Source organism: Lathamus discolor, chromosome 4, assembly GCF_037157495.1.
Source record: "Lathamus discolor isolate bLatDis1 chromosome 4, bLatDis1.hap1, whole genome shotgun sequence".
NCBI lineage: Eukaryota > Metazoa > Chordata > Aves > Psittaciformes > Psittacidae > Lathamus > Lathamus discolor.
In genome coordinates, this window is record NC_088887.1 from 1,159,324 (window position 1) to 1,172,020 (window position 12,697).

The 12,697-nt window shown below is 39.7% G+C and overlaps 1 protein-coding gene across 5 annotated transcripts in view; it reads right to left on the reverse strand.

Annotated features, from left to right (window-relative positions):
• CBLB (Cbl proto-oncogene B) overlaps positions 1-12,697 on the reverse strand; it is a 121,488-nt gene that overhangs the window by 44,117 nt on the left and 64,674 nt on the right. For 4 of the 5 annotated variants that reach the window (XM_065675937.1, XM_065675936.1, XM_065675935.1 and 1 more), the window contains exons 5-7: positions 6,204-6,360; positions 2,512-2,633; positions 188-325 (exon numbers count right to left, since the gene is read on the reverse strand). In XM_065675937.1, coding sequence (XP_065532009.1) covers positions 188-325; positions 2,512-2,633; positions 6,204-6,360 — 417 coding nt within the window. The remainder of the gene's footprint in view (positions 1-187; positions 326-2,511; positions 2,634-6,203; positions 6,361-12,697) is intronic. The other variant, XM_065675939.1, reaches the window with a different exon arrangement.

Consider the following 12,697-nt stretch of genomic DNA (forward strand, 5'->3'; position numbering starts at 1 on the left):
GGAGGTACCTGGAAACAAGTGTTTTTTCAAATGAGTTAAAGGGACAGCCCTTAAACTTCAAAGGAATGTTAGACACCATATCCCGGTTCTCCGTTTTAAAGATCTTTAATATATAACCATATGAGCATTAGAAGAACAAGGATATCAGGATTTCTTATCTAAGGTGACTATAGGAATTTGTACTTACAATCCTTCCCGGCTGCCATCAATCAAAGCTTGAAACAGAGGCTTATTGTGAGGTATGGTCTGCAATATGTTGCCATCACCAGTCACATATCCAATGGCCCACTGTCCCAAGCGAGTGCAGCTCAGTCTGAAAATGTAGCTTGATAAAAACAGGATGAATAAAAAGTCAGTGTTAATCAGAGTTCCACAAAACAGTGAAGAAAGCAAGGGTGGCCTGTGGTGAAGACGCTGAATTAGGTCTCTGAAGACTTGGGTCAGATTCCCAATTCTGCCACTTTGTCTTTGTGTAACCTTAAATAAACCTACATCTTTTACACGGAGCTCCTCATGGGCAGAAGTAAGGCAACACTAGCACCCTACCCCCAGCTTTTAATTTGCTTGCTTTTTGGTTCTCAAAGTGACAGCTGCATGTTCACTGTGAACAGTCCTATTACATACATTTAGGCATGCCATAAACCTTCCCAAGAACAGTGTATTATGTTATCAAGTCTCTATAGCTACAACATATGCCTATTGTGCATACACAGACCAATAACCTCAACGAACAAAGGGGAAACCTAAAACATTTTTAGGTGCAGTAGAAATGTGAATGGTGAATAATAAAATATGCTCTAGTAGCGATGTTAATTTTGTGTGTACCAAAGCAGGTTAACAAGATGGAAGAAATGCCACTTCCATGTCAAAAAATACCAGATAACACCAGCCCAACTGGTCTTGGAACTTGCATAGTTCCGTGTATTACATACAGGGGGCAGATGGGAGTACACATAATGTAGACAACACAGGAGGGAAAGTAAGAGTACAGGCAACAGTATGGGGCAGGTTTAGTTGTTCTTGCTAAAAACTGTAGTCCCTTTCATGTCAGACACGACCTCATATGCAAAAACCTCACTCAAAAAATAATCCCACAGTGAAATACCACAAATCCATTTGATTATTAGAAAGAGCAGCTTTTCTTAATTATGCATCAACTATTTATTTCCTTGCAAACTGTTTAAAAAGAGAAATCTTAGCCTCCCTGAAGTTTGGTACAGCTCTTACAACTTCTAATAAGGCAAACATCACACTGAAGTAGTAACTATTCATTTGAACAGAATCTTGTAATTTCCAGGATGTTTTAGACAGATTAAAAAAGCAATTTCACTTCCTATCTCCTCTTTTGCACTCCAGCACTTCACCTGAGCCATTCAGAAAGTAATCTTCTGATATTCAATAGAAAGCTATCTTAAAAGTAACTCCCCATTTACAAGGAACATAAAGGCAACTTTATATAATTTCTCTATCACTTCTCTTATAATGACAGAATCAGAATCAATAGGACAGAAAATGCTAAGTATAGCAACCACTCTCAAAATCCACGAAGTTATCTGATTTCCATAGTAGCGTTCATGAGTACCAAACTAAAAATCAGCGTTACTCTGCTGGAACCACAGGATACTTGTAAATATACACTTGATCCATTAGGTAACTTAACAAGAGACAATATATTGTTTGCTAAAAAACAAAAGAAACCAAGTGCAGAATACAAGTTTAACTGTTGCTAGACTTCTCTAACAAGTTTCCAAATGATGCACTTTTGACTACGTGAACAGATGATCCTGCAGCAAAGTTAAGACTACTGGGCACCAGAGAAAAAAGCTTTGTAAGTAAAGGGTAAAACTAGCAAAATAAAAGTTACAGGGTTAAATGCACTAACACATTTTTATTTCTCCGATCTGAGTGAAGAAAAAAATTGGACAAAAGAAGTGGCATAAGTGGTAACAGTTCAGTTTCAATAATTCAGCATGCATAGCACCACACAGAAATTACTCAAAATCAGTACATGTCGTGATATTTAATATGACTTCTTTTTTTACTAGAGGCAGTTTGTGATATAGAATCATTACTGGTAAATTAAAAAAAAAGGGAACACAAAAGGAGCACATAAGCACTGATTAAATTAACAATGTGAGTACCATGAAAGACGTGAAATATTTTTACTTCACTACTAAGCAACAATTCAATATAAATGTCGAAATGAAAATTCTATTGTCTAACATCTTTTCAAGAACGCGCTGCTGCTTGTAGCTAATTCAGAAGGAAGGAAAAGCAACGGAATTTCAATATTTTCTGTTTAATTGTACTTAGACTTCCATGTGCTAATATCTTTTTTTTTTTTTGCTTCCTAGCATTGTAGAAGAATTATGATCACATGGTTACAAAATTTCGCTCTCTTAACCAGGGAGTGTAAGTATCATGCAATACAGAAGCATGAACCTAGAATAATTACGTAGCTTCTGAGACAGCAAGTTTATTTGGAAAGCAATAACCAGCAAAACCTCTTACCTCCCAGGCTTAGTGCTGTATTTCTGCAGCCTTGCCTTCACTTCATCGTATGTGAGGAATGCCATGTATCCAGGATGCGTCACAGCTAGGAAGTTCCAATTCCTTAAGATTGAACCCCATGGCTAAAAAGGGAAGACAAACAGTTGAAAAGATGCAGCCAGGTAATTACATATTCCTAATAAAACTGAAGTCAGTTTGTCAGAGAATTACAGTGTCTCAGCTTCAGCTGAAAAATACACACTTTTGGTTAAGGTCTCAAGACTGTACTGCATCCAAGCTTTGCTACAAGGGTTCCTTCAGAAGAATTACTCCAAGAACATCAAACGTAAATCTTTGGATAAGGAGTTTGAACACTTGAAATTTCAGGAATCTCCACTTTGAGGCTACACAGAATATTAAACATCACGTGTAGTTCAAACCTAGAGAGTACGGCTCCACTGATGGTTTAATAAAAACACAAAGAAGCCTATCCTTGAGAGGTCCTGAGGCACTTCCAGAGTTAATTATAAGTAACACTATCAAATGAACCTAATAAAGCCACTAATTCGAGATGTTGTGCCTTTTCTTATTCTCTGCTTCTCAATTTCTTCAGTTACCATAATGGTATTAGAGCCAGAAACAGAACAAATATTGACAGCACTTCACAATAGTCTTTGCTGACCTGAATAGCAAATGCTTCAGAAAACTCAGAGAGATGTGCCTGATACGCTATCACTTAGAAGAATACAGAACAGTCCCTTACTGTAAATGGTGGTTTTTTAGTGGTAGATTAATACCACTTCCTAGCATTGGAATAGCTAGATATTCCTAGCATATCAAGTGTTCATTGCCAGCATTTGAAAAGACAAGAAAATGCCTCTGAATGGTTACCCTAACTAGATTAAAATGGGGCTCAACTCTTCCCCTTTCATTACACCACCACTGACACTTCCTTCACAAAACCTCCATGTTCTTTCTCCTTAAGTATACACTTATAAATCAAAAAGGATGATCAAACAGTTGGTATAGTTGCATCACAGTAATACAAAGGCTTGCTACAACATGTTATAAAATAAATTCAAGTAGCACGCAAATTCCTTGGTTAATCACAATCATCAGGCTTCTAAGTTGTCAGCAGACAGTATCTTCCTCGAATGCTTGGACTCTCTCTAGAGTATTACGCTACTGCCATACCTAGAAAATGATATGACAGTACAAATGAAAATCACAGGGCAAGAACTCATAGCTTGCATTGTGCACACAATCAATAACAGTATTACAAAAGCAGATTTGTTAAATGGGAAAAGATCTGTACTCTTCTATGGAAATGGTTTTGCACAAAAAAGCAACTGAACTGAACATGTTAACAGTGACAGAATGAAGTTCCTTTCCTTCAAAGCATCTACATATTATGCCATGCTAACTTTCTCTCTCATCTTAGACCTCAGCACTTAAGAGCTGTGCATGCATACAGTGGGGAGGCAGGGGGAGCAACTTCACTTTCACAGGATCTCTGTAAAAAGTAGCTTTGCCATCTTCTGTGAGTAAGCATCGTTATAAACGTAGCTTTTCTGTAACACAACCCACGGTTGGCAAAACAGTATTCTGATTACTTAAAACAACTGGGATCGTCTCTCCGTGGGTGTACGCGCGCACAGTTACAGAAGCTGGAAAACTAGAGAAGTAAAATGTTACCTCTGGGAGAGGCTCTCAGACCAAGTTCAGTGCGAGTTCACTTCAACAGTTAGGCAGCTTTGCACCAGTTGGTAATCTGTTTAGCAAAGAGTCTCTCTGCTTCTTTGTTAAATCAGAAGTTAAGCCTAACCAGTCTTCTCTCCTTACATGCATCAGTACTGCTGATACCCTTTTGCTAGCACACAAGTCATGATAATGAATTAAACTCACAACAGCCTCACAAATGAACTAATGCAGATATTCACTGGCTTACATAGCAAGGAAAATAGATCTCATTTGTGCCGTCTGTCTTGATGTTTAGTTCAACCTATAGGACCCCACACAGGGTCAGAACAAACTTATTTCTCAGATCACTGACTTCTCATTTAATTTTATATTTGACGTATAGATTAAGAGAAAATAAACCAACCAACCAAACCCTGCTGTTGTTTGTAAGCAGGATGCTTGGGGTGGGGGAATAAATCCTACAGAAAATCTTCATTTCAGAATGAGGTATGTTTCAGCCAGTGGGCCTCAGACATTTTGCAGGCAAGTCTGAGATAAAGATTTGGGCTTGATTACTAACCTGACCGCTGTACTAGTTGGCCAGATACTAAACAAAGAGGGAGAAAGTTTGACAGAGTAGGAACTGATCCCAAGGCAGCAATGTTCAGACAGGAATGCTTCATCATATTCAAGCTCCACATAAAGGGATTTTGCTAAACCAGCATAAAGTACAATGATCTGTATTCTCTAGTTTATAACTGCATAAAAGAACCCCTAGAGTTTTGTTCAAACCAGCATAACCTGTGTGCTCTAGTAAGTGACTAATGTTTGTGGTTAAATTATACAGAGATTACTGGCACCATAACATTTTCACATGTGATAGGTTTTGACTCAGAATGGAGATGATCAAAATCAAAACTCTAAACTAAACCCATTAAGCACCGCCTGCAAAATCTTAATGTCAACTTCATAATGGCACCTTTTTCCATAATAGCAACACCGAGAAAGCTAAACAGAGGTGATCAGAGAATAACATGGAAAACGAAACAAGCATATGGCCCAGGCTTTGGCATTAAATTAGTTTTTTGAATGTATATCTCTCCAACAGGCTAAAGAACAATCACTGAATCACAGAATCATTTAGGTTGGAGAAGACCTTTAAGATCAAGTCTGACTGTTAACCTAGCACTAAACCACACCCCTAACTGACTGACAACCCTTTCAGTGAAGGTAGTTTCCCTAATATCCAATCTAAACCTATGCTGGTGCAACTTGAGGCTGTCCATCAGTTTATCACTGTACATGGTCAAGACAGTAAATGCCCAAATAAATGGCTGTATACCTCACAGATTTCCATACCCAAAAGAGACAAATTCAGAATCAATACATCTAACAAAGATGCAAACCACCACAGCCTTCTATATTCATGTATGCTCCGCAGAGGGGACACAAGGTTAACAGAAGTATGTAACATACATACAAGGTTATTTCAGGTAAGCATTACCTGGTAATGATTACACACTTAATGCTATTCCCAAAGATAGCCCCTTAATGGCAACAAAATTTTCATAAGAAAAGGTTAGACCTATATTTAGCCAAAACCCCCCCCAAAAGTCACATTCAACTTCTTTCTTATGTGTTTGTAGATAAACTTCTTGTAAGTATATATGGGTAAGAAAGCACAATGAAAACATAACTAAAACTTAGATAAGTACCTTCAGGTCAGCATTTCTAGGAATGCTTTTAAGAATAATAAAAAGTAACTAAGCAGAGAACAAAGATACTGTAATCATGCTAAATGCGTGCAGAAATGAAGGGGATGCTGCTAAATGTTTTTACATTTTCAGATATAGGTGTTGATGCCCCAAGCATCTCTTAAGGACTGGAAAAAAAACCCCATACAATTTATTTCTGAATTCTACTGTTAGAGTCATTTTCATTTAAAAAGAACAATCTGCTTCCTTGACCCCTCAGTTTTTGCCTCAGGGCACTGAGCTGCCCAGACACAGGTAGTTACATTTTTCATATCTTACCTGAAATAACCTAGTGAAGATATCAAATTCAAAAATTGAAATGTAGTCATTGCAGGTCAAATCAATAGTTGATTTAAGGGCCATTGCTTCCAAACCAGAGCTTATCTGATGAACTTCGTGAAGGCACTGCCTGAACACTTTCCACGGCACTATAGTCCTGTGAGAAGGGTGGAAATAATAAATTAAGAAAAACCACATATTTAAGAGGATACCTTATTTAGACATCAGAACTGAACTTTTCAGAAATGGAACACTGATTTGGTTTCCCTACAGACACACATAAAAAGAAAACCCTAAACCCCCAACAACACACAACAAAATCCTCAAGGTCTCTGAAAGCAGCCTAAGTAAATGAAAGAACAGTTTACCTTCCTTTAAGCACGGTCAAACAAAGTGTCATTTATTTTACAATGATAAATATTGAAGCTTCCTTAGGAGGACAATAAAAAGAACACTGCAGAAACTGAAATACCCTACCAAGCAGGTAGGAACCGATCTCACACCCTGTTAAAGATCACGTAAAGCATCAGCTCTGCGCTTGCGAAAAAGCTCCTTTCTTCACAACCTCTTCTCTCAGAATGATAAGCATCAATTTAGTACCTACTGCAATAACACTTTTTAATATCTAAAGCTCAAACACTGGTCAAGTAACACAACAGCAACCAACCAGATACCACTCAAGGCCTGCCACAGCCCATGACAATTACATGAATATTAGAAGACATCTTCTCAGATATTCACCTTCCCATATACATGGGGAGTATTTTCAGACAGTACTGAATGTGGGAAAAGATGGGAAACCAGAACAGAAAGAAATGAAAATTATCCTAACACACAGCCATGTTCTGTCAAATTCAGTTCCTATTTACATAGAGATAATGCAGGTTATTTTGCCAACCAAGTGCTTGTATGTGGAATCTGACATGAGAATGATCACTTGAAGATGCTCCATTTTGTTACTCAAAACTATGAGAAACTGTTCAATAGCAATTCTTTTTCTCGTGTCATTAGAGTCAAATCCAATTTCTGCAAAGTCACACCACCTCCTCTTTAAAAAGTTCTGCTTCACATGGACAGCAGATTCTATGATATTTTTAAGGCATTTTAATTAACCAAAATACAACCAATAAGTAACTATTAACCAATCTACAACTATTTTCAGGACTTGACGACATCTCACACATTCATAGTAATGCTTTGCTAGTAACTGCTAAAATGATGAAAGGAACAGGCCTCACAAGCTCATCAATGTTTTCTGCAATTTTTATTAGTTCACATTGCCTTACTCTTCGAAGAGCTAAAATACTTTGTTCCAGTTTTCCTTACAATTGTCTTATGTGGAAATGTATATTACTTGGTAGCACAGCACGAGGAGTGGGGGCACAAGACCCACTGACTGTATGAAGTATCTGAGTTGATTAAGCTGCTCCTGCAGAATAAATATTACGCAGTTAACACGAATTAAAGCAAGTAGTTATTTGAAGTACCACACTAAAGACAGGCTCCTGTATTTCTACCACATTTGTAAGTGCAAAGAAATCTACTTGTTACTTGGAGGCTTATAATGAGAAAGTCAAATGATAAAATATGAAGTTTAATAGATCTGAGCAGATACTTTCATCTGTGCACGAAAAACAGGAAACCACAAAGAGCTGAAGAGAGATCCCACATCAGATGCCGTTTAAGAAAGAATGCACATCAAATTTTGATTACGGTAAAGAGAGAATGAAACACTGCACTGAGTTCAGAGAACAAAGTTGGAAAACATCAGTGCTGCTGCGGCGTTAGCGTTGTTTTAGCGCAAGTACCTACTGCTCATTTAGTTCCTGTAACCGTGGCTCTGAAATGGTTCCTGATTCCCTTCGCAAACCACCCTAAATGGTAACAGCGCTGGGATGATGCTGAAACCGAGTCAGAAAATGCGACTGGGTTTTCTTTGTGGGTTGGGGTTTTTTTTGTTGTTTGACTTGCTTTTTGGGGGTGTAAGGGATGGTTGGGGGGTTGGAGGTAAGGGATGGTTGGGGGGTAAGGGATGGTTGGGGGGTAAGGGATGGGTGGGGGGTTGGGGGGTAAGGTGGGTTGGTTTGGTTTTTGGGGGCTTTTTTTAAATGGTTAAAACAATACCCTTTAAATAAAAACCAGCAGAGACTTTATCAGAAATGATTACAGCCATACTATACCTTAAGAACCTGTTTTCCATGCCTCGCCTGAGACAGTGTAATGAAAACATGATCATCACATGCAATTAATACGTAGGATTTTTTGATATTCAGCAATAGCCTGCACCCCCAAAATGACCCAAAACAAGTATCTTCAGAAGAATATGTTTTTAGAGCCCTGCTGGCTAATACTTTGGCTAAGACAAAAGCCAGATGTTGGGAAATGAGCAATGAGCTAATGAAATAACATAGACATTTATTCTGCGGGACTTCTCCAAGAACAAGCGACTGAAAAGGTGGTGGCTCCAATTTAAAGTTCACTAACTTCAGCAGGTATTTTCTGCAGCTTTGTGGAACAGGCCTTTTATTTTTCACTTTCTTAAACAAAGGTGAGAACTGGTGGTTGAATCAAGTCCACTCCTACTTCTCAGTAGCTACTTTTGTACTACTATAAAAGTATTATACTAGTACTATCCTATACTACTTTTATACAGCTATCATTCCTAAACACTTTGAAACAGCACCAGCCAGGGGCCATTTCTCCCCCAGTGTCTCCCATTGCGGGCAGAACACACTCACTCAGTATGAGGGCGTTACCGAGTTTTCACAAGGTGAAGGATTCCCAAACATCCTCTCCTCCTGCTCCTACAGCACTGAAATCTGGTGACCTTTCAGGCACACTGAGAAACACCCTCCTCAGGCAGGGCTCTAGGAGGAGATCACGCAGAATGCTTCCCACAGTGACGAGGGTGTGAAAGAGGCTTTCGGAGGTGGCTGGCAGGTTGAGTTCCTGTTTGAGTTAACATTTCACTGGTGCTGCTTTCTTGTGTTTTAGGGCATATACAGCTTTTGAAGGCACCTTTTAATTAGTCACATCCAAAGAGTTATTTATTTACAGGACTAAGCGAAGCAAGGTTGAGACCTGCATCATAGAATCATCCTAGTTAACAGCGTGCTTAGAACGTGTTTAAATACAGATTTCTTTAAATATATACAAAAAAAACCAAACAAAAAAAAACCCACAACAAACACAAACAACCAAACAATAAACCCCCCAAAACCAACAACCGTACTAGAAAGAAAAGATCAGATCCCGTTTTGCAGTGAAACACTGCCTGCAGCATTCAGTTCCTGAACCACAGAAGGTATCTCCTGTAAATATTTTCAGCGATCTTAGTCCTTGTAATATTTGTTGCATCCTGCCCTAATGATACCCTGCACTAGATGCTGGCAGGTAGCCTGCGCATGCCTCATGCTATTAGGCTGACCTGTGGACACTTCCTTAGGAGGTGAGCTAGTCAGCTCTGCTACAGCTCATCAGAAAGATGCGATTTGACATCCTGCTAACATTAGTTCTCTACAGAATCAGGTTAAGGAAGCGCAGTGCCTCAGTATTTCACGTATGTAATTGCAGTTACATAAGCTATTCCTTGCAGAAGGGTGCATATGACTCCCACAGAGACAATGGTCTGGGGAGTATCCCAGGTGAGAGGATGGTACTGCACAGTGACTGTACTTCCCTCAAACGCTGTCTTCTTATTTAAGAGTCCTGTCAACAACCCTAAAATGAGCCATTTCTCTCCCAAACCTCTCAAAATGACACCACTGCTCCCCACTTCTGCAACAATAAAATTGAAGAATGGTGAGTTCAAAAAAGTTCTGATCGAAGCATAAGCTCTTAAAACAATACTTCTATATAGGGTGGTATCTACTTACTATCACTGCCACACATCAAAGGGGAATGTCACCCTATCATCTCAAACAGTGTTTTAAACATCACCCACACAAATTCTACAGGCCTAAGGGAGAAGGATTAGTGACCAACATGTAATTTTGAAGCAATTTATCTGAGGAATTTAGGTCTTGACTTCCCTCCTGTCCTGATCATGTGTACGTGGGATCTTACGAAACTGCCTGATGTTGCTGCACTACTAAAAAGCAAAAGACGTTAAAAAACCTGGAAAGGAAGCAAATATTTTCTGAGTGTGCAGAGTGCCGCACTTCAGTAGAACTGGCGAGATGAAGCTATTCTGGAATGTCAAGTCACGCTGCTCCGTTAGAACCAGAGCAGACCACAAGTATGTCTAGGAAGGTAAACATGTACCTGTGGAACTTACAGCGAACATTTCTGTCTTTGAGACCTCTCTCAAATGTTGCCAGAAAACTTAACATGAAAAGGGCATTACTGTATCCAGAGCCAATACTGACCCAGAGAGGAGCAACATCCTTTGCAAGTCTGCAGTGAGCAATGTGGATTTTGGTTTATCATCACTGACCAGAGCATTCTCTTAAGACTGCTGCTTCGGTTTCAAGTGAAAGGCAACATGTTTTCACTGCTTCTGAACTGCAGAGCAAACAATTGACACACAAAAGGCTTGAGAAGTTCAGCCCTAAGGGAAAAAAGGAATTCGGCCATATCATGCCAGTACAATCATTAAATAGTGACATCAAGCAGAACAAGCATAGATGAAGCTAACATGAGAAAACAGAAGGTAAAAGAGAGAAAAGAGCCTTATAAAATGGGCAAAGTATACCACAAAAAATCTCCACTTCCAAAGCCACATAACTGGATATTGCTGGAGAGACAGCAAGTTAGTACTTCCTTAAGGGACACAGGAAGTCTGCATTTCCTGACGTGTCCCCAAAGGGATACACTTATCTATATATTTCCAGCTCTGATCTCTAACCCCAAAAGCAAACCACAGTCATGCTTTTGCATGTCCTTTTATACTTAGAAGGCTGCCTCACCATTGAGAATCTGTTCTCCTGTCTCACAATCTTGTGTGCTATCACATCTTTCTTTTCACTATCCTTTGTGCAATTTTACCTTCTTAGCCACCCAGAATAGCCATGAAGACCATTGTCCTTTTCTGTTCATTAATCCTATCTTGCAACCTTCCCTTCACTAGCTCTTCTCTACAACATTACCTGTCTTCTTGTTCAAACTTGCTTATCACACATTTGTACAGAAAAGATCTTGCATGATTTATATCTCACTAGCACCCAGGAAATGGCACCTTCTGCCTCTAGCTCATTGTTTTAAGCAAGGGTACCAATAAACCTATTTCCTGTATTGCCACATCACCCAAGGGAGGAATCATCCTCTAAAAGCCCCATTCCCTATGTTTCTGTTTGCCAGAACACCTATCTGGATGGTGAGGAAGGCAACAGCACTCAGATCACTGCCTCTGCTTCTTTTATCTCTATCTTTGGCTTTCCTTAACTCATACTTGAAGCTCTCTGGCCCAGGACCACCTCTTCAGGCCGTATTTTTACAGTGATTCAGGCAATGGTAGGCCTGTTGGGCACTATCAGTAGAAAGAACAGGAAATCAAGTAATAAATAGAGGGGATCAACAAGGTGTTTAAACCGAGCTTTTCTGATGATTCACTTTGACAGCTAAATGTTTTCAACTAACGCCGTGCATTGTGGCCTGCCTGTTTTACTGCTTTTCCTCTCAACCCAAGCCACAGAGGCTATATCAGTTCTACCCCGAGCCAAAAAGCACTGACCACAGCAGAACCACAACTACTCCGTATTTAGAACATTAATCTGAAATACGCTGTTCAACCGCTACTGACAAACCAATAGCCATATTTTTTCCTAAATTCCAATAAAAAAATAAATACCTTTCAAGCCTTAGCTGGAGGTGTGTGTGTGTGGAAGCATCACAGCATTAAAACAGTAATGTGTTTGACCCTAGCAGCGGAAGGATTTCTATTTCCTCAGAAACTAAAAGGCAGAGGGAAATCAATTTATCTGACAACAGTAACAGAAATGCTTTCAGTTTTTTAAGGTTTCACAATGAAGAATAAAACCTTAAAATAAATGGCAGAATTACAGAGAACTGAAAAATCTGAGGACATTTCCGTTTCGCTGCTGATTCATTCTGCAATGCAAAGACTGCCACAAATCACAAATTTCAGCAGATACAAAGCCCTGCATAGCTTTGCAGCCCAGAAAGCCAACCGTATCCTGGGCTGCATCAAAAGGAGCATGACCAGCAGGTCGAAGGAGGTGATCCTGCCCCTCTACTCTGCTCTTGTGAGACCTCACCTGGAGCATTGTGTGCAGTTCTGGTGTCCTCAACATAAAAAGGACATGGAACTGCTGGAACAAGTCCAGAGGAGGCCACGAGGATGATCAGGGGACTGGAGCACCTCCCGTATGAAGACAGGCTGAGGAAGTTGGGGCTGTTCAGCCTGGAGAAGAAAAGGCTGCGTGGGGACCTCAGAGCAGCCTTCCAGTACCTGAAGGGGGCCTATAGGGATGCTGGGGAGGGACTCTTTGTCAGGGACTGTAGTGACAGGACAAGGGGTAACGGGTTAAAACTGA